The 21,724-nt window shown below is 45.4% G+C and overlaps 1 protein-coding gene across 1 annotated transcript; it reads right to left on the bottom strand.

Annotated features, from left to right (window-relative positions):
• Positions 1–489: 489 nt before the first annotated feature.
• LOC144145581 (uncharacterized) lies at positions 490–21,555 on the bottom strand. The gene is made up of 3 exons (XM_077677231.1): positions 20,735–21,555; positions 8,386–8,558; positions 490–820 (listed from the first exon to the last, which is right to left on the bottom strand). Exons 1-3 carry the CDS (start codon positions 21,303–21,305, stop codon positions 536–538), a joined length of 1,029 nt encoding a protein of 342 aa, XP_077533357.1. The 5' UTR covers positions 21,306–21,555; the 3' UTR covers positions 490–535.
• Positions 21,556–21,724: the final 169 nt, after the last annotated feature.

Below are 21,724 nucleotides of genomic sequence, written 5' to 3'. Positions count from 1 at the left end.
CTAACTCATGCTCTGCATTGTAGACTTCCACCGGCTCTTGATCATCGACTCGAAGCAGCGACGGCAGGATGTGCAAGTCATCTCGAGAAGGATTGGCCTAGGTGATGCGGGTGCTCCGCCAGAAACAAGTAACAAGTTTCGATAACATTTCTTTGGTGGATACAATAAACTGGGGATTCCAAAGACGTCTTCGGATGAAGAGAATTTTCGGGAAAAATTACAGGAATCTGGGTATTTCCCCCCAGAAAATGGTTCAGAGTGCACTTCTTCATCCCTGGGTCACCGGTTTGCGTTTTCCCGGCGGTGGAAAACAATACAAATAATCAGGCGCAACCCCAATCCTCGAACGTTCAAGTTCCGGCCGTTGTCGTACTGCGGGGTCAACAGCCCGCAAAGCGGTCATCGTCAAACAAGTTGATAAGAACTCTGGTGAAAAACTACATTTATTGCAAGCACTGAACGACGGAAGGAACACAGTCAAAGCAATGAAGTCTTAAAAACCAAGAAAGGCCCCCCCACCCCAAGTGAACAATGCTCAGAGTTGTTGTTCTTCGTAGTCTTTCAACAGAGGCGAAGTCGTGGGCATATCGGTGAAATTTAGAACGACGTCCTTCATGACTTCGAAATTGTAGAGATCCGGAAGAGCAGCTCGATCAGCAGCTTGTGCAGCTGCCCCATTCGAGGTCCCATTGGCTGAGGTGAGTTTGGACGAACAAGGTTTGAGCGCGAGATAAGCAGCTTTCCCTTCGTCGTCGTAACCTACGGTAGCGGCGGGACTTGGGAGTGGTGCGGAACTTTCATTAGGATTTTCCAGGGAGTCCTAGAAAACGAGGAGAGACATGAGTAATGTAATATCTTACCATGACTAGTTAAGCTAGGCGTATGTTTTGGAAAAGCTGCGACTTCCATGTAGGGCGCCAGAAAGCGAAGATGTGATCTTCCTTCTTATCTTTCAAATGTATAGAAAAGACGAAATGTTTTTCACAGAAACAATGCTTACAAACTACCTACCCTATTGAAACATTTAACTGGACTGAACCAACGTGCAACACTTTACCAATAGAAAAAAAACATCTCTGGAGGCTTTGTTTGCTTTTGTGTTTTCATTACATGTAGGGCCGTGTCGAGAAATGAGCAATACGAGATGTCTAATCTTGTTGTGTATCATAGGATATCTGTAATCTGCATTTCTATGAGCTATGCACCTGTTTTGCCTAAAATGTTTTTTTTTTCGCCCGGTGTACGCGCGCACGTACACCGGGCCATTATCTACGAGGGACAAACATCGCCTGCTGCTCCCAAAACAGAACCTCTCGTAAAATATGGAGACAGTGCACTATCGCCAAAGCAGAAGAATATTCCCGGCTCCACATCCCCAGTTATCAAGACAAGAAGCCACTAGCCAGAGGAGAATACAAACCAACTCCTATCCTCATCGCACCCTCCTTCACGCCATCTATCCCACCATATACGCGGCCACCTGTAATTTCTGCTCCTTGCCAGGCACCCTATACCACCAAGTATGGGAGTTCGGACAAACCCCAGGCCTACCCCCTAACTCTTCCCCCTCTTACGAGCAGTGGGTGGCCTGCTTGAAAAGTCCGGACCCTGGGACCCAGCGCCTACTGGTGAAGAGGGCCTGGACTGCCAGCCAAGGCCAGGGCATTCCGGACTAGGGACGCCCCCCACCGGGCAAGTGCCCTAACAGCATCACCAGCGCTCGTGGAATAAACATTTATTCCTCCTCCTCCTCACGCCCGACCTCTACAACACTTTCCGGTACTTTCCGGAACACTACACTTTCCGGTCTCATACATCCTGCATATTCCGCTTAGAACCCATGGCCTAAGTTATTTTAGTTTCACCTTACAAAGCAGTGAAAACAAGGCGAAAATTTTAATATTTTGACAACACAACACAAACGCGATCACATGTAAAAATTTATACAAGGTCAGCTACGGCTGGCAACAGCACTAAAATTACGACTTCACTGCTCCAATTGCAGAACTGGACAATAGTGCAGAAGCACACCTCAGATAAGGCGAAATCTCTTTACACAGCTACCATGACGATGCCTCCACACTTAAAGTTCCCCAATCCCCCTCTTCGAGATACTGTAAGGGCACTGATGATACTATGCGAGTATAACAAGTCGCTCCCTACATTTGCACGATATTTACATCCGACCATGCTGGAAATAAAACAGAGAAAACACAAAGGTAGTGCTTTTATTGGGTGTTTTCCACAGAATACAGAGAACGCTTACAGTCAAATTTTTATAAGTCATCAGCTTTTCCAAACTTAACACTCAATTTTCTGCAGCAAATCTTTGAATTCACTTTCTTATGCAGTCATTCAAACGAGAAGAGCGATAAATAATATCTGGAGCAAAATTTGACAGCTTCTGAGCACGTTCAACGGAATTAGCTTGCAGAACTTCCCTGCTTTGCATTAACAAGAATATTTTTCACACGACTTCACTTTCCCAAGCACTGATTTCCGGGGCAGCGCCATTTTGCGGGGAGTTTAAATGCACCAGTAGCTGGGCGCAGAGAGTGTAAACAAGTAACCAGGATTAATTACCCTATTAATTAAAGTTCATAAATAAATATCATAATTGTAACCTGTGGCTTTACACCGGCTCTCACGAGGAAAAACCAAAGACGTGACTTTGGCTATATCGGTTAAAGCTGATCTTGCGTTATTTCCTCGCAGACCTGTGCCTCTGTCTATAGAAATAATGTGCTCGTAGAAAATCTGTATTTTTACTCGAAGCTTACGAAACCAATGCTCCTTGTATTTTTCATGACTGCAAACAAAACCTTCCGAGGCTCCACGGGTCTTCCCAGCGCACGGTACCGGACAGCGAACGTTCTGGCTTGTACGCTACCACAGTTCCACGCGGTTGAAAACATAGTTTGAACCTTACGTTTACTCGTCTAATCACTTAGACGGGTATCGTGCGTAGATTAGCTAATATTAAGCGCTTTTTGCAAGATCAAAACTTGCCTAAGACCTTCACTGTAGACGTTTTCTTGGCGTTTATTCTACCACGGATAATAGATGAAGGGCATTGCCAGATTATAATATGCAGAGATCATCAGGTGACCACGTAAAGGAACGTTTCATGGATGCTGTCTAGAAGAGAGTAATGCTGAGCTCCTGGGTCCACACACTGCTAGGGAACGCGTCGTATATGCACACGGAGTCCCGTCGCCGCACTATGACAGGCATCATGGGTACATCAGTTACTGAGACACCATTTACAATATCAAAACATGACTTGGACCTCACGCTTGAACGTATTATACCGCGAATATATTTCTTGAGTGAATTATTCGAAGACTACTAGTGGTAACTGTGTGCTTGTAAGCATGTCTTTTTTACGGGTGAGAGCCGTCAACGCTCAACATAAATTAAACTTGCTAATACCTGCACATTACTTCGGTGCTGCCTCAATGTCATGTTCTAAAAGGTTTTGCTGGTCACCCACATTTGCCGAGTGCAAGAGCTGATGATTCTTTCGGTGCTCTTCTTCCTACGTACGGTCTAACAATGTTATAGACCGCACGAGCGTCTTTCCACTAACACCTACGCTGGTGTTCAAACAAGCTTGAAGTTACCTGGCACAGCAGGTGACCGCTGCCACGTCTATCAGTTGCCACGCGTCGCCGACTCGTAGGATCAGTTGCGCCATGGTTCGTTCTTTTCATCGATACATTTACAGAGCGGTTACTGCCAAAGTGAGGTTCATTGAAGAGGTCGCACAAAAACAGTTGTCGTCACTCGTGAGGGCTATACCCCTGATGATACGTGTAAGCTTCAAGTTCAAGTCGGTTTGATATTTCTAACGGTGCCTCAATAATCTAATGCACTCAAGACGCGCATCGGAGTGCGGCGACGGGCCTTCGCGTATACGACGCCTACACTAGCAATGCGCCAAAGCAGCCGTCCCATCATTGTTTCCTTCTGGACTTCATTCATGAAGAAAATCTTTTCATGAGTGGTACCCTTGGTTTCCTCGTGCGTAGAGGACAGATAGCTCAAGAAAGTGACGACGAAATAAGTCCACCCGCTGTCACGCATAGAGGACTCGTTGGATCGCTTGTGCCATGCTATGTGTTTTTATCATCGATAAACTTGCGCAGCGGTACCCGGCAAATTGAAGCTGGTGAAAGAGATCGCAACAGAACAGCTTGCGTTTCTCATTCGGTTTAAAATTCTCTTTATGGGATTGATTTCACTTGTGCAAAGTCGTTAACCTTGTGCTGAAATAGATTCTGACGGTATTTCAAGTGGACTCGCGAAGTAAATGAAATCAAAGTGCTTGGCGATATTTCGGCCATTCTATGAAACAGAAAAGCTCATCAACTTTATTATTCAGTACCTACAAGTCAGTCTATTTGGATAGAGGTACAACATTTCAAATCAATAAATTATTGAAAAAATGTGATTGCCGTACATTTCTAATACAACCGAAGGAGAGTCCAAGGCAAGCCTCAACCTTGCGGTATACGACATTGTTTTAGTCGCTATCCAAGTGAACGGGTTACGGATAATGCCAAGCTGGGGCGCAGCCGGGGGGGTTGGAATCAAAACACCCCCGGAAATGTTCTGAGCGCCGTATCCCTTCCGTTTCGTTTTGGTTTTTTTTTTTTTTTTGCCAGTGTTATTTCTACACCGAATCGTTATCGTGTTATGTGAAAGAAAAATACGAGGGGTGTCGGTTTATTAAAGCCGAGCAATGACTAAAATTTCGTTGTTACGCAGGATCTGTTTCTCTCTTTTTTTAACGCCGGCGTATAACGAAGGGACGTACAATGCGGCTAGTTGGTACTGCTTCATCTTGAATTGCGCTCGGTTTAGTACGACAAACAGGACGAAAAAGTGCGCTTCGTGCCGTCCCCTTGTCGTTCAATTTGTCGTAGCAAAGCCAACGCAATTCAAGATGAGGCGTATAAAACCCACCAAAAAAAACTGGCGAAGATCCCGAGGAACGAGAAAATGCCGAGCCCCCATGAGCGCGGGGTTCGCGACTGCCGCCCAGCGTCACCGGGTCGCGCAGCGTTGATGTTTCCTTTAGCTCACGTAGAGAGAAACCCTGCCGCTTCGCCGGTTCTCCACACGTGATGCACGTGGAATCGTTGCCATGAGTAGTACTGGCACAGTGCAAGGCGACGACAGAACATGTAAATAAACAATTTCAAACCTACAAATGCTTGGGGATGTGTCCTTCACTGCTAACGTAGAAAGAAAACCTGCAGCTTCGCTATGATTTACCGTAATTACCCGATTCTAACGCGCCCCCGATTCTAACGCGCACCCGATTTTCCCGACAAAAAAAAAAACGAAAAAACTTGCACCTCCGATTGTGACGCGCACGGAACTGTGTGAGCAAAAAAACCGAATGCGAGAGAAAAACCGGTGATTTATTTCCCGAAGTAATCTCACTCATCTCACTCCTCGTCGCTCTCCGCTGACCACAACATCTTGTCCTCGGTGCTGTCAAGCACGTTCGCGATGCCACACTTCTGAACTAACGTTCAACCATGGTCGATGGGATCGGGGCGCACGCCTCACACGCCCATTCCGCGAGCTTTTCCAGAGGCGCACGCTTCAGCCGACCGCTCGTTTTGAACGCGTGAGAGCCGCTGCTGCCATTGCTGTTATCAAGCGCGCAAGTGGAACGATTTGACGATTTCTGTGAACGCCGATTGTAAAGCCTAGGCGCTTATGCTTCCTGCGTCCGAAAAATCGTTGCTAAGCTTAAGCGCCATCTTGACATGGCGATGGCGATGGGTGGGACGAAATTTTCGCTGTTTCGGTTTCGGTTTCGTGTCCGATTCTAACGCGCATGCGATTTTTCGACCTATTTTTCCGGAAAAAAAGTGCGCGTTAGAATCGGGTAAGTACGGTAAGCCTTGCACGCCTTCTCTTCGCATGAAACCCACTTATGCCTTTAAACACACAGAGTTCACTACACGTTCATGGTGCTTCCATTGATATGTTCTAAAATACTACTCAGAAGCATGTAAACTTGAAATTCTCATAAAACCCCTTCGGTGGCAAACCGGTAAAATTTCATTAGGTAGGAGTATAAGTATGAAAGGGACAGCCCCTTTCAGAGGCCTTTGTTCTTTTATGAATGCCAATGTATTATAATGAACACGAGAGGAAGACTTCTATGTGATCTTTTTATTTACGAGTCAAATATGTGCGACGTATTATTCTGCAAAGCTCCGTAACTTGAATTCGGGAAAACGTGATAGGACTTGTCTTAGGGAACGCAGGTAGAAACCATGTTAAGGCAGCTGCGCGAAAACCGGCTTGTAGAAGCACAGCGGGTAGACGCCAATTGCAGTAGCAACGAAGCTGCATCTGAAGGTTGCCTTCACTGGAATTTTATGAAGCAGTTTTGGGCGAACAATAACTCGCATGGGAGGGAAGAGGGGGGTGTTCAAATGATAGCTCGATTACTCCGCGAAGTGCTTTTCACTAAAGAGTTGGGCTCGTAGATTCAAGGCATCGTGGTTTCTGTATCTTTCATTATATTCTGTTCTCATCACCGTTATGACCTATTTAGCGCTAATTTGTACCTCTGTTTGTACAAAAAAGTCAATGCAGGGGAACTGTCAAGTAGCACGTGCAAGAAGATTACGAGCGTATAAATCCATTGCCGGATAAATTTTTGTAGTGCGCGCATAACACCGAGATTTGAATTGTAAGTGCATTGAAGCCAAACTAAGATCTAACTTTCGAGGTTCGGCTTATTTTTTTCCTGTGCATGACGTGTTTGAAACATTGGTGTTCAGAGCTTGAACGATCTGGGAGGTTCGCTGGTCATGCAAAGTGTCACCAAACGCTGAGAATATCAATCAAGATTTAAATTCATACACTTTTATCACGAATACGCATTGAATACCATAGACGGTAACCCCTTAGGAAATAATTTTAATTTTAAATGCAGCTTTTGACCCCCCCCCCCCCCCCCCCGGTGGCTCAGTGGCTAAGGCATTGTGCTCGGGAGCCTGAGAATGCGGATTCGATTCCGGGCCACGGCGGTGGCATTTCTGATGGAGGCGAAAGGCGAAAACGCCCCTGTATTTGAGATTTCGGCACATGTTAAAGATCACCAGGGGGTCAAAATTAATCCGAAGCCCTCCACTACGGCGCGCCTCATCGCCTCTGTTGCGTCGACGGCCCGTTAAACCTCATAAATCAGATTTAAATGCACCTTGTCTTCGTCCGCAAGTCTTTGTTCAAAGATTTAAGCTATTTTGTGCTTAACATAGGGCAAGAAAATTGGACACAGATCACCGGTTTTGTTGTGCCTTGACCGTATGTTAACGAACAGCTATGAAACTAACTCGACGCGAGTTTTGTAGGAGTATATATGCTTGGTTCTTTCAAACAGTCTTTTCGGCGTTTTCTCGCCTTACGGCGTACTTTTTCGCCATAAGCTACTGCCTCAATGGGTCTTGAGGAACTCACACTGAACTAATTTTATGTTCACTATGACCCGGTTAGTTAACAGGAACATTTTGCAACGGCAGAGAATTGACAGTCTAACCACATAACAAAACGCGTCGCTTAGGAAAAGTATAAAATAGTGCTGTTATTTTTATGACGCACGCGTGTAACATGGTGCAACCACAGGCGTTGGCAGCACTGAAAAACTCGGCAATCCTTGCACGTCGCAAAAGAAGTAACCACCGCTTTTCGAAAGGCAGTGCGGTCTGGCAAAATAATCGTAATTATTGACCTTCGCAGCTATCGAAATTTATGGCTATCACATCATGAATGCTGCCTCTCCACGATGTCTAATGAGGCCATGAAGACAAACTACAAGTTCTCTTCATTGAAAACGCCCCTTTGCATGGATGATAATGAGTCCAATTTTATGGCAAACTTCAAAGCAATAATATAAATATTAACGAGAACATATGAAGCAGTGGGAACTCCCATGCCGCTCTCCCGTGACGTCGCTATGTCGTCACATAATCTTGTTTGTGCGTTATGTGGCCGCTAATAAACATGACAGGGCCATTGTGTTGGGACACGCAGTTCCGTTTGATCGCATCACATGAATGCCAACATGCTGACAACATGTTAGCATTTGACAACATGTTGGCATTTTAATTGCTGGCCTCTAGTGCGTCCCCCTTGCTCATACTACATCACTCTAGCGCGAAATGCGGAAGTTTTTAGACACTTCTTTCATTTTTCGTTAAAATAACGCCTTTCGTGGCAAGTTAAGAGGCAAGTTCTTTCAAATTTAAAAAAAATTGCATTTTGTCTCCACTGCCGCTTTTGTCTCCATTGTCTCCATTGCCGGGAGGCGCACCACGCCGGCCTATGAAAAGTGTTGGCAGACACGATGCATACCTCGGACAACAACGGGACTTCAACCTGAGGCCCCCTGGACCGCTTTGCAGGTTCCGCGTCCTTGGCGGGCGGCAGCGGACTCGGTCGCTTCCGCCTGGTTGGCAGCTGCTGTCCCGGTGGCGGGCTGTCAACCATTATCAGGACCTCTTCATCGGAAGACAGGTAAGAGCCGGCTGCGTGACACCGAAAAACAATGCGGATTGAAATTAGAAGCAATGTGGTAAAAACGTTTCTGGAACTTTGCATTCCTCCCATGTTTAAAATCATATTATATATTTATAGCTGCTATTTCGGTTGAAGTTGAAGACTGACAGCTAGGTTTGGCTATTTTAAGTGGTAGCACTCATGGGCTCGCCTTGTCGTCGTAACTCGCTAACCGTCGATGTCAAGCGACTGCCAGAATCAGGCGGCGCAGTGAGATTACGGACCCAAGTAAAGCCTGGTGTACGGTCGTCAGGAAGTCACGCGGAGGCTTCGAAAAACACGCGGTTTAAATAGTCATAACCGTTCGAACCTCGTGAACCACTGGCGCGGGTCATGCATCTCCTCGTTGTTTAGCGGAAAGAAAACTGCAGGTAAGTTTCAGGCAAAATCTGCGTTATATAACCGACAGCCCCGCGTTCATTTAGTTAATAACGCGCGTTGAGTTGGTTTTTACGATAGTAAGCAAAAAAAAGCCGCCATGCAAGAAAAAATGGCGCGTTCGAAACGCCGCAGAAAGGCTCCAGGCGCGCAAGAAAAAAAATGGCGCTTTCGACATTATGCAAAACAGCTCCGGCATAGCAGACCAAGCTGGTAGTAAACAACAATGTTAATATTTCGAGGGAAACTCATTAGACACTTATTTTATTAATTTTACCATAATTTCAGTAAAGAAGTAGTTTTAAGAGTTTGGAAAGCTTTTTGAGCGTGCCTATGAAAACGTCGTCTCCGTGGTGAACCGATGCACCAATCGTCAGCTACTATTTTAACAACACTAGGTGCTGAGCGCGTTGGTTCATACTTGAAGATAAAAGAAAACATGGTGTTAAACAGTCGCGGGAGAAGAGAAATAGGACAGACAGAGGCGCCCGTATCTGTGGTATCTTGTCTTCGTCGAAGTACGTTTCGTTTCTTTTTTTTTTCGTCAGCTACAACTTTCCCGGCGGCATATCACCTGCTCAATCATACGCCCTTCGACTGCGGCATGACCAACATCAGGTACGATCACGCACTGCCTGCCTTTTTCACCGAACACGGCTATAACAGAACAGGAAGGATTTCGGCTTCCTCGTAGCTCGTAGACGTGTTAATGCGTAGTGAAGAAGGCAAATCCCCAAAAGCGCTTAAAAATCCAATTGTCACGCCAAGCCCAAGCCATAATCGAGGATTTTCCCATAATCCCCCACCACGACATAAATTCTCATGTGCAGATTCCTCTATAGTACACTTACTAAGGAACTCTATGGTTCGCTGATCACGCGATCACTTCCTGAGACGCAGCGGATGTGCGCCGTGACCGATAAGACTGCACTTCGCGCTGCGCACAAACTTCGCATAAGAAAGTACAGTAATCTGTGGTATCTTGTCTTCGTCGAAGTACGTTTCGTTTCTTTTTTTTTCGTCAGCTACAACTTTCCCGGCGGCACATCACGGGAGTGGGCACGGGAGCTACCGTGCGTTCAGAATGGCTCACGTTCTGCAATTTCACGTCTTGCAGGTTAGTGAAAGGCATTCCTTGTACGCTAAAAAGAACAACAATGTTTGTCTAGTGTTGCTCCCGTGCCCACAAGTGCTTTTTGACTTGGTTGATTGATTGATTGATTGTAGGGTTTAACGCGCCGACGCAACGCAGGCGATGAGGCGCGCCGTAGTGGATTAATTTTGACCACCTGGGGATCTTTATCGTGCGCCGAAATTTCGTACACAAGGGCGTTTTTGCTTTTCGCCTTCATCAGAAAAGCGGCCGCCGCGGCCGGGAATCGAACCCGCGACCTTGTGCTCAGCAGCACAACGCCTTAGCCACTGAGCCACCGCGGCGGGTCTTTTTGACTTGGTATGCGAGTGTATCGACATGGTTTTCCTTCTGTTACGCTCGGGAGATGTAGAGTCAAATCCCGGCCCTAAAACTCGCTCTAATGATGCAGCCTCTGGTACAGAGGTAGTCCCGACCGACGACACTACTGAAGTAACAAAAAAATGCTGGAAGTTCCCCGGAATTTCGCGAAATCTTACGGCTGCTGAAAGATATTCAGGCTCGTTCGCTTGATCAGGCGGCAAGGCATGACGAACTGGCTCCAAATGTTCGCGAGATAAAGCACTGCCAGAATGACATTAGGATGAAATTAGACAACATGAGTGAAAGACTCGCCAACGTTGAAAAAAAATTGCTGGAAATCGACAGCCTTTCCGCTGAAGTGTCTGAGGCACGAACTGAGATTTCAAACCTAGCTACACAGTACGATTCTATGGCCTACGCCACAAACGACCTTGACGACCGTTCCCGTAGGAATAATGTGATTTTTCATGGTATCCCTGACTGTAAAGAAACATGGGCGGAAACCGAAAACAAGGTTGTGGCAATCTTATCCAGCTGCACAGAGGAACGTTTTCCCACAGACAGCATTGAACGTGCGCACCGGCTTGACCAATACTCCCAATCTCGACACCGTCCCGTGATTGTTAAATTTAATCACTACAAGGCAAGAGAAAACGTTTTTTCACTGCGCACTCAACTAATAGACCAGGAAATAACCATATCTGAAGACTTTTCCGCTGGTACAAGATTGGCCCGTAAAAAGATAATAGAATTCGCTAAATCACAGCCTGGTTCTCCCGCTTTCCAGCTCAAATACAAACAGTTGCATATGAACAAAAAGCGATATGCTTATGACACGCTAACTGCCACGATCAAAGAAGTTGACGACAAAACTCAAGTTTCCATTACTATTTACTCGGCACAAAATATATCTCCAAAATCAGGGCAGCCATCTTCATAGCAAACACCGAAGCGTCGCGGTGCGTGCTGTCAAACTTATCTGTTCTTTACACTAACATACGTAGCGTAACAAACAAGAGTATCGCTCTCAATTCTATCATTGACACATGCGATTCTGATATCTTAGTTCTCACGGAAACCTGGCTGAACCGCAACATTCTTGACACCGAGATCTTTCATCGACCTAGCAGTTACAGATTATATAGATGTGACCGCACGCAAAGGCATGGAGGGGGAACACTTATCGCTGTAAAAAGTAACATTACGTCATCACCGATACACATTTACTCGTCTCTCGAAACAAACTGGGTACTCAATGAAACTGGTAGTAGAAAAATAATATTTGGAGTATGTTATAGGTCCCCTAGTGCCCCCGCCGCGTTTACTGACGAACTACATGACGTAATTAATACGGTCATCACCCGCTTTCCGACTTCTAAAGTTTTTCTTCTGGGAGATTTATTTCCCCCAGATTGAATGGGCCAGCAATGTAGCCATTCCTCCATCGTGTCCTTCACAGACCAAGGACTTCTTTCATATGTGCTCAATATTCAATTTCTCTCAAATTGTCACTGAGCCTACCAGGACATACGCGACTGCTTGCAACATTTTGGATTTAGTGTTAACCACTGCCCTGACCTTTCTTCAGACATAGCATACATTCCTGGCCTTAGTGACCATTGTTTCTTGAACTTTACTGTTAGTGCCAATGTTAAACCCCCCAAAAATACCACTAAGTGTATTAGGGACTACCACGCAGCTGACTTTGATGCAATTAACGCCGACCTTTGCTCATTTCTTGATGCCTTTATCGCTGGCTTTGAAGCACGCTCCGTTCAGGATAACTGGGATATGTTTAAAGGAAAGGTTCACGAACTAGCAAACAAATATATTCCCCTAAGAAAAATATTTTCAAATCCCAATGCCCCCTGGTACAACCCGAATATCAGAAGGTTAGCTAACCGAAAAAAACGTCTTTACCGTTCCGCAAAAAAATCTCCAACCAATGAGCGATGGCTGGCGTATGATGATGCATCTAAATCATACATTTCTGCTGTTAAGGTCGCCAAAGTAAACTTCTTACAAAACACGTTGCCCTCTGTGTTATTAGAAAACCCTAGAGAGTTTTGGAATTGTATAAACCCTCGTGACAGGAAATCGATCTCGCTAATAGATGGTGACGGCAACAAGGTTGCAGACGAGGATTGTCCTACAGTCCTAAATTTAACTTTCATAAACAATTTCTCTCACTCCACTTTTACTGATGCCTATCAACTTCCAGAGATTCCCGTTTACGAATACTGTCCTACGCTGCCCCTTTTGATAGACCCTACAGGCATTGTGCACATAATTAATTCTTTAAAAATGTATTCTTCTGCTGGCATTGACGAAATCAATCCGAAGTTTTTAAAAAGCACATGCCAGTACTCTTCGATATTCCTTGCCAAGCTCTTTCAACAATGCTTAGAATCAGGATTATTGCCTTTTGAGTGGAAGATGGCTAAGGTGGTTCCCGTCTTTAAATCCGGTAGCATTGTATCACCTAGCAACTACCGTCCGATATCGCTGACCAGTATCCCCTGTAAATTTTTTGAACATATCATTTACTCTAACCTTGTCCGATTTCCCGAATCCAATTCTTTCTTTCACCCCGCTCAACATGGCTTTCGTAAACACCACTCCTGTGAAACGCAACTCTTATCGTTCACCCAGAAAATTCATGTTATTCTTGACGCGCGTTCATCCGCAGATTGCATATTTTTGGACTTGTCGAAAGCATTTGACAAGGTGTGTCACCGATTACTAATTTTAAAACTCCGTAGCCTAAACCTCGACAGTAGTTTACTCAAATGGAGAGAATGTTTTGTTATTAACCGGCACCAATTTGTTTCAGCTAATGATTTCAACTCTTCCCCTGCAATAGTAGCATCTGGTGTCCCACAGGGTTCAGTTTTAGGCCCCTTATTATTTTTTATATATATTAACGACCTTCCTAATTCTGTCTCATCCCCTATTCATCTGTTTGCTGATGATTGTGTTGTATTTCGTGAAATAAAAAACGGCGCCGATATAACTATCCTGCAGGCAGACCTAGATAATGTAGCTACATGGTGTGATAACTGGCGAATGGAACTGAACATTTCTAAATGCAAGGCAATGAGAATAACTCGTACCTCAACGGTAACTCCTATGTATTTTGTTAAAGGGATACCATTAGAACCAGCAGCATCATATAAATAACTAGGAGTCCATATCACTAATAATTTGAAGTGGGATATGCACATCGATTACATTACCGCGAATGCTAACCGTACTTTGGGCTTTATAAGACGTAACTTTTCCCAAGTCCCATCTTCCATAAAACTTCTGTACAAAACGCTAATAAGGTCAAAGCTTGAATATGTCGCCTCAATCTGGGATCCTAAACCCGCTTTTTTGATTCATAAACTGGAAATGGTTCAAAACAATTCTACCCGTTTCATTCTTTGCAACTACACTAGAGCTGCCAGCATAACTTCTATGAAATCAACTCTTCATTTACAAACCTTAGCGCTCCGTAGAAAATTTTCTCGTCTGTGTCTCTTCCACAAAATTTACCATCACCCGCTCTTGAAAACAGAATTCATTCATGCCCCCGCTTACGTGTCTGAACGACTTGACCATGCGCACTAAGTTGCTGTCCCCTCGTGTCACTCTCGTTTTTACGCTGCTTCATTTCTTCCACGAACTTCGACTGACTGGAACCTCCTTCCCGCCACCACAGCTGCTATAGATAACGTTAATAAATTTAGGTCTGCTATCACCAGTGACACTGAAACCCCTGGCCTTGTAAAACGTTTTTTTTTTGTTTTTTTTGCCAATTACCCGTGTTGTATTTTTTCTAGCACTGTGTAAATCCTCTTCGATGTTGAATGTTACTGTTTTTGAGCCTACTTGAAATGTGCATGTATTTTTCACTGCTCACCGTTTTTATTATTATTGTTATTATTCTTTGTACTTCCCACTCCCCTCTATAATGCTTCGGCCCTGAGGGTACTTGTAAATAAATAAAAAAATTAATAAATCGTCAGTGCTTTTTGTGTCACCCAATTGTACTTCTGTTCTTCTCACATCGCTTGCTGTGCGGCTGAATATAAACGCTGCCTGTTTTATAAGGCCGGGTTCAGGCTGTTGCCGCAACTGCCGTAATAATTTCAAAGAATGACGTCATTTCACGTCTCAGCCAACCGGACTGCGTGACACGCCGTTTCTTACGTCCATAGCTTACGATATGTCTGTTACGTCGGTATTCTGAACATAGCCTAAAATACAACTCGGGCTATGCATTTTAACAGGAGAGCTGTTGTAGGTGATCCTTTTTGTTCGTCTGCTGTAGGTAGTGTGTCACGCAAGGAAAAGAGTACAAGAAGGTTCCCAGAGCCACCGATAGACGGTAAAGTGGGCTCTCAGGGACGGGTTCCTCTACCTCCACGTAGTGAAGGGGAGGGGAGGGAGCCTTCCGACGCTGGCGTTTTGCTGCCGATTCCTTTGCGTGAATTGCAGAATTCGCGCACAACAACGCGCTGCAGTACTCGGTCGGTCGGTCGAGCGACTTACTGACTGACTGACTGACTGACTGACTGACTGACTGACTGACTGATTGATTGATTGATTGATTGATTGATTGATTGATTGATTGATTGATTGATTGATTGATTGATTGATTGATTGATTGATTGATTGATTGATTGATTGCATGGTTTAACACCCCGACGCAATGCAGGCGATGAGGCGCGCCGTAGTGGAGGGCTCCGGATTAATTGTGACCACCTGGCCATCTTTAACATGCGCCGAAATCCCGTACACACGGGCGTTTTTGCTTTTAGCCTCCATCAGAAAAGCGGCCGCCGCGGCCGGGAATCGAACCCGCGTCCTGCGCTGCAGTACTCGGGAGAACGCCCGTTGACGTTACAGCCGACACAAGTACAGCTCCGCCGATTTATTTCACACTGGGCAGAGCTGGGCTTAATTTTTCCCCAATTTTTTCGAATTTCCAAGGTTATTTCGTTTGTTGGAGGAGATGCAAAAAATGCATAGTTGTGATTTCGTAAAAAAATCTTTTTGTTATTTTTTTTTATTTTCACTATTACCTCTCCAATTATCTCCATTTACGCTTTTATGACAATCAAATGCGTTACTTCCGCCACTTAGGCATGTTCGTGTAAAAGGAGGGCTTTGTACTGTATGCTGATTTTCGCTTTAGTTTTATTGATATTTTGAACTTACGAGGTCGCGGGTTCGATTTCCGGCCGCGGCGGCCGCTTTTCTGATTGAGGGAAAAGCAAAAACGCCCGTGTGTTCGAGATTTCCGCGCACGTTAAAGATTCCCGGGTGGTCAAAATAATCCGGAGCTCTCTACTACAGCGCGCCTCATCGCCTGCGTAGCGTTGGCGCGTTAAATTCTAAAATCAATCAATCAATCATATTTTGAACTTTACTTGCAGGCTTGGTTTCGCTTAGTCTTCGGTTTTTCTTGGGATTCGTATAAGATGCATATTTTTGATATGGTCAGGTAATTTTGCCGAAGGGCTATTTTTTTCTATTTTTTGTTGCATTTGGCTTTCCGAAGTGTGTTTGACCAATCATCTTCATTTAGTTTAATATAAAAAATCATGCGCTATTTCCACCAATACTGCATACTTGTGTGAATGCATTTCGTTCCATAGTCCAGGCTGGGGGCTGCTGGGCAAAGAATGCTACGCATATTTTTGTACAGTGCGCGTCAGGCTTGTCTAGGGCAAGCGAGCGCGCGGCTTCTGAGCATGCTGGCGACATCTGCTGATAGTGGCTGGGTTGGAGATAGCTTGCCATTGCGCGTGCGTGGATCTCGGACAGGCTCGGGTCGGTCGTCTTATAGCATGGGCTTCTCAAACTTAGAGACGCCACGCCCCACAAGGGGCGCGTTTATTCTGAAGTGCCAATCGTAGGCGGTGACACGGGGTAAGCGCAAAATTTAACGCCATGCATTATCAGGGCAGCCGTTACTTAATCGCAGAAACGTTTTGACAGAAAGAGCTGCAGTGTGTTCCTTTTGCGTGCTTTTCGTTTGCTAAACATGAGATTCAAAAGATAAGCGGAGGTCGTTTTCTAGCATCGCGTGACCGCCTGATTGGTTATTGCACCGCGACGAACGACGCGTTTATCTGGCCTGTCAACGCTCCCGGCTGCCACTGTAAAAGACAATCACCCCTCGAGGGTGGTGGCGTCTGCCAATTCGAGCGGCACATGCGAAACGAAGACCGGCCTGACCCTGTCCGAGATCGGCGCACGCGCAATGGCAAGCTATCTCTAACCCAGCCGCTGTAAGCAGATGTCGCCCGCACGCTCCCAAGCCGCGCGCTCGCTTGCCCTAGACAAGCCTGCGCGCACTGTACACCAAAAGGTAGTAATCAGAGCAGAACTTCAGTGGCACCAAGACGAACTGAGTGGGAATATATTGTTAGGTAAGCGCTGTTACAGTACCAACGAGAACATGGAAGCTTAACAAAGTGGCTTCTATTTTTTAAAATGGAAACCACGAGTTTAACTCATAGCTAGGACCGCTAAACGCACTTGAGGGTGCCTTATATTTGACGTAACATGAGCTAGCTTTTGCCTCGGGTAATATTCTCTTGGGTCGTTAGGCGAAAACTAAAACCCGTTTGACGCGACTGTGTTATCTAGTTCGCTAGCATTTCCATCAGTGCCTAGCATATTTATATTCATGTCGCCCATTATGACGAACATTGAGCCTGAATGGGTTAGGAAGTTTAATATTTTATCCATAAAAATTAAAAGTTGCGACTTATTGCCAGATAGGGGTCTATATATTAGGACAACTGTGAGTGATTTAAGACTAATAGAAAGGCATTCAACGTTTTCACTGATAAAAAAATTCAGGTAGTACATCATAAGTAAGATTGTTTTTGATGTGCATTGCCACACCACCACCCCGACTAGCGGCCCTTGTAAGGCCACAATAACTGCAATTGTAAAACTTGGGCGGTGTATCAAGCTCTGATAACCATGTCTCAGAAAAAAGCAATAGACCAAATTTCAGATTGATGTTCGCAAAAAAGTTGTCTAGTGTGTCTTGTTTATTTCTAATACTTCGCACATTTAGGTGAAAAAGAGATAAGAACTTATTGGAATTTAAACCAGCATATGCGCTATTAAAAGGTCTATGGTCATAATAGTCTGTTAGCATGGTCAAATGACGGCTACAGGGAAGAAGGCTCCATTCAATTGCGAGTGTCCTGAAAGCTGGGGATTTCAATTTCTGTCAATTTCTGGAGATTTTTTTCAACACCAGGGGGAGTATTTGTGTTCTGTTTTCACTTTAACGTGTTTGAACACTTATCCTGCCCCGCAAGTAACTTTTAGAGTGCCTATAGCAATTTAAACGTTTGAAGTTTGAAGAAAGCACAGCAACAAAAGAGAAAAAGAAACAATAAGGCTTACGCAACCACTGATCATGACTAACAATATTGCGTAGCTAACAGTACCACAAATTTACCCGCACCAAAGAAAGCGAAAAAAAAACCTCCATCATTAGGACAGCATATAAGACAGTCCTCAACCTCGCAATTTTGACCGTGAGACGAACTAACAAAGGATGGACCACCAGGGTAAAATAATGAACATGCATAGAGGGATCTAGAAGAAGTGTAAGGCCATTTGCTCGATGGGGGGATGAAATAGCAATATTCGGAGAAAAAAATGGACTCGGGCAGCGCCGGACAAGAGCGGGTGAAGATCAATGGGAGAGGACTTCACACTGTATTCGTCCTAAATAGGATGTTGGTTACAATTACGATGAATTGCTTCTCAACTTGCGTCTTTCTAACGCATTTCAAGAAATTGGAGAAACCACTCTCTTAGCACCGAGAAAGCGGATTGAAAACCGAAATCGGGAGGGGACATCGTATATAAGACGGGCGCCCCCTCTGCCCCCCCCCCCCCCCCCCCTTTGAAAGGAAACTACTGCGGCCATAAGACATGGCCCCGATTCCGCGACCCCGCATTAATCTGTCCTGCACCCACAATATGGATCCAGTCCTGCACAAGAAGAGGCGATATGGCAGGATCAAGATCACTCGGAGAAAGTTTCAGTATAATAATACCACAGCATGCACCGACTTTGTAGAAAAACAGGAGGCACCAATTGTCGTAGCTGACTACTTTGGCAATCTTTGTGACTGCATGACCCTCCAACATACAGGAACAAATAAGGGGAAGTTGTAGCCATCCCCTTGGCAATCGAAATAGCGGAAGTATCAAATAGAAGCGTAACATCATTACAGACCTTCAAAGTACATTATCTGCTTTCTGCAGGCAGAATACCTCTGCGTTTCGGTAAAATATTTTCATCCACAGTGGAGAAAGTTAACGTCACCTGGACACCCGAACCCAATAGTCTGGAAGAGAACGACGCACTGACTACGAGGCACAGAAACTTACATACCGTGTTAATTGTGATCACGACTACCACACTACCCTCCTTGGAAAGCGTCAAGAACAAATCCTCATCCAATGCCTAGGAACACGATCTTTCCCCTTGCTACAACGAGGGCTCAACACCAAAGAATCACAAACTCTGTCCAAGTAAAAGAAACCTAAGTATCTGGAAATCTATCAGACATTAACTTAACATCAGACATGAGACATTAACTTAAATATCTGCTAAAATCGGGGAAACACCACCCACTTACATGTAACCTAGCCATGTCCAAGTGTATGGTGAGGGGAGAACAACTGAAAAATAGCATCTCGCATCTTCCACTTCTAGTGTTGGGAGGTGGCTTTGACCAGCTATTTACCTCAAGAACAGCGCGAGCTGTGCGAGAGGGCAAGCGAAGGAGCTGGAGCATGAGTGGTGCCATAGGCTCAGGTTCCACCTTTGAGACATCTCTTTAGCCCGTTTTCCTAAAGCGCAATAATTTAAGAAAGATGTTCGCTTTCTCTCTATATCTTTCTTTCCTTCGTTCTTTCTATCTTTCTTTTTTTTCTCTCTCTATCGATCTTTCTCTCTCCCCCTCTCTGAAAAAAAAAATTGTTCAGAGCGGCCTAGACATCACAGAATAAAAATTTTGATACACTGACACTGACGCCTTTTCACCCGAACTGATCAGCTAATCGCATCCGCAATCTTTCGCGCACACATTTTTAGTCAAAGGAGCGCAGACAGCCTTTGTCTTTTGTGGGCTACGGCGGTCAAAAACCCTCGTTGCTAGTCTTTCTCTTTTAGATGACCTTTAGTGTTCGTGAAGCATATATCGGAAATGCAGCAACGGCGTACGAAAACGCTCCGTGGGAATCGAGGTATCGCTATCGAGCCTTACACCTTATTATCCAAATGTAGATATCTAACTTTTTATTACGACCGTATTTGCACGTGGCTGTGGCACAACTCGACCACGGCTACTACGTTTCAGTACCCTCTGAAGAAATTTCTATCTGTTTCGAGTATTCAGTGCAATTATTAGAAGTGAATTTCAAGCTCATCATGATGGTGCTGGTTGTGCCACCCATGGCAGCGCCGTCACATATCACCTGTGCTTCCGCTCAAATTCTGTCCTATATCTAATGATTATTAACGCGAAAGGTTTCTTAGTGGCACCAATGGCGTCCTGTCAAACACTAATGCATTTTCCCATAGACGGGTTGGTTGACCGAAAAAATCTGATAAGACCTCTGGACACACGGCGCGAGCGTTAAACAGGGCTTCCATTGTGTCAAAATGGTTACTTGGATTTCGGGAAAAAGGAACGGTTCTAGATAAAGCAATGCACGTATCGATTACACTTTTATCTCATAAACCACGATTCGTATGCGTTTAGATTGTTCGCATTTGCGTTTACCTAGTGCGCGAGAAATCGTCGCATGGGTTTGTTTCTCATTTGCGCTTGGTGTGTTTGAAGGTTTCACGATCGATTGGACGAACTTTCGGCGAAGGTTGTACGCATGGTTTTGATGGCTCAAAGTTTAGCGGTTCTCTCAACTTTCTTAATTAAGGAGGGATGGCAATGTTTTCCCCCCTTGCCTACCCCCTGATCCAACTACCAGCAACAAGGTTGTCCTGTTCTTCACATCAGTTTGCATACCTTCAAACAATCCCAATACACGCCAACTTGCACTGCCCAAGTGAGGCCTCAATACTACAGCATCTATCAGGAGGTAATTGCGGTAAGCTGGGCTAATGCTAAATATGCATAGTGCTCCCAAGGTTTAAGGACACAAACAAAGGACACCCGCAGCTCTTGTCTGTGTCCTAGTCTTCCCTGTGCCGTTTGGGCTTTGTTTTGCGCCGTACTCACCATGAATCTAGCAGTAAGAAAATTTCAGTGCACTCACGGTCAACGTCCGTTAGACGCTCGACGTCTTCTTTGGACTGCAAAGGCCCTCGGAAACCTCCACTCTCAAACGCCGAAATGCCGGCGGATGCTCCCGAGGACTGCATTGTGGTCTCCCCAAAAGCACCGCCTTGGTCACCAAAGCTGCCGTCGCTAGCATCGATCGTCAGAAGCGAACCGCTGTCTTCAGCTTCACCAGACTGCATTGAAGTGTCGCCGTGCAAAACTTCAGCGGGCTGTGTGGTCTCTTCCTCGCATTTCACCGCGCCGAGCAAGGGTTGAGCTTTAGCTTGTGGACTTGAAGAACTTGGGTCCTGCGCAATCTCATCTTCGGAATTTGCAACTAGAAGCTGCTGGGGAACCAGGTCCGCACTATCGGCGCCGGTAAAGTCGAGCCTGGAACGGCGCCCCGACTCTTCGTCGTCACTTTTCCACGCCGATTGGCTCTTGCGCAGCATCGTGGTGACAAGAAGGTGCCGATACAAGCCGGGATCCCGTCGCGGCGGCTGCTTTCTGAGGGCCTCAAGCTTATTGTAGGACGCGTACAACAGCCTGCAAGCTTCGACGGCCATATTGAAGAGAGAAGGCTCCCTCTCGCGAAAAGCAAAAAGAAAAAAAATACAGACCGAAACTCAGGTTTAAAAGTGAAACCATATTCCCAGATAACGTCACACGTGTAGGCTAGTCTCACTAGATAAGGTAAAAAGTACCGCCACTGAGGCATGCAAGTAAGCAATGGCGGCCATTTTGGTGTTTATCAGCGTTGCAAGATTTCCGCTTCTACGGCCTCTCCGCTAACTTCTACCGGGTCGTTTGTTAACAGCACTCGAAGATGCAACAAAACGGCATCTTCTGACACAGTTCTGCTGCTGAAATTCAGCTGCACGCGTTATCTTTGATTCATGTTCGGAACGACGTCAGTAGCGCGCAGCCGCAGAGCAGGGAGCACAGGCTAAGTCTACCACAGTTTACGAACTGCAAATGCACAAGC

The sequence above is a fragment of the Haemaphysalis longicornis genome, unplaced genomic scaffold, assembly GCF_048455015.1.
Source record: "Haemaphysalis longicornis isolate Haplotype H1 unplaced genomic scaffold, Haemaphysalis longicornis Haplotype H1 scaffold_7, whole genome shotgun sequence".
NCBI classification, from domain to species: domain Eukaryota; kingdom Metazoa; phylum Arthropoda; class Arachnida; order Ixodida; family Ixodidae; genus Haemaphysalis; species Haemaphysalis longicornis.
This window is presented reverse-complemented; position numbering and strand designations above follow the sequence as displayed.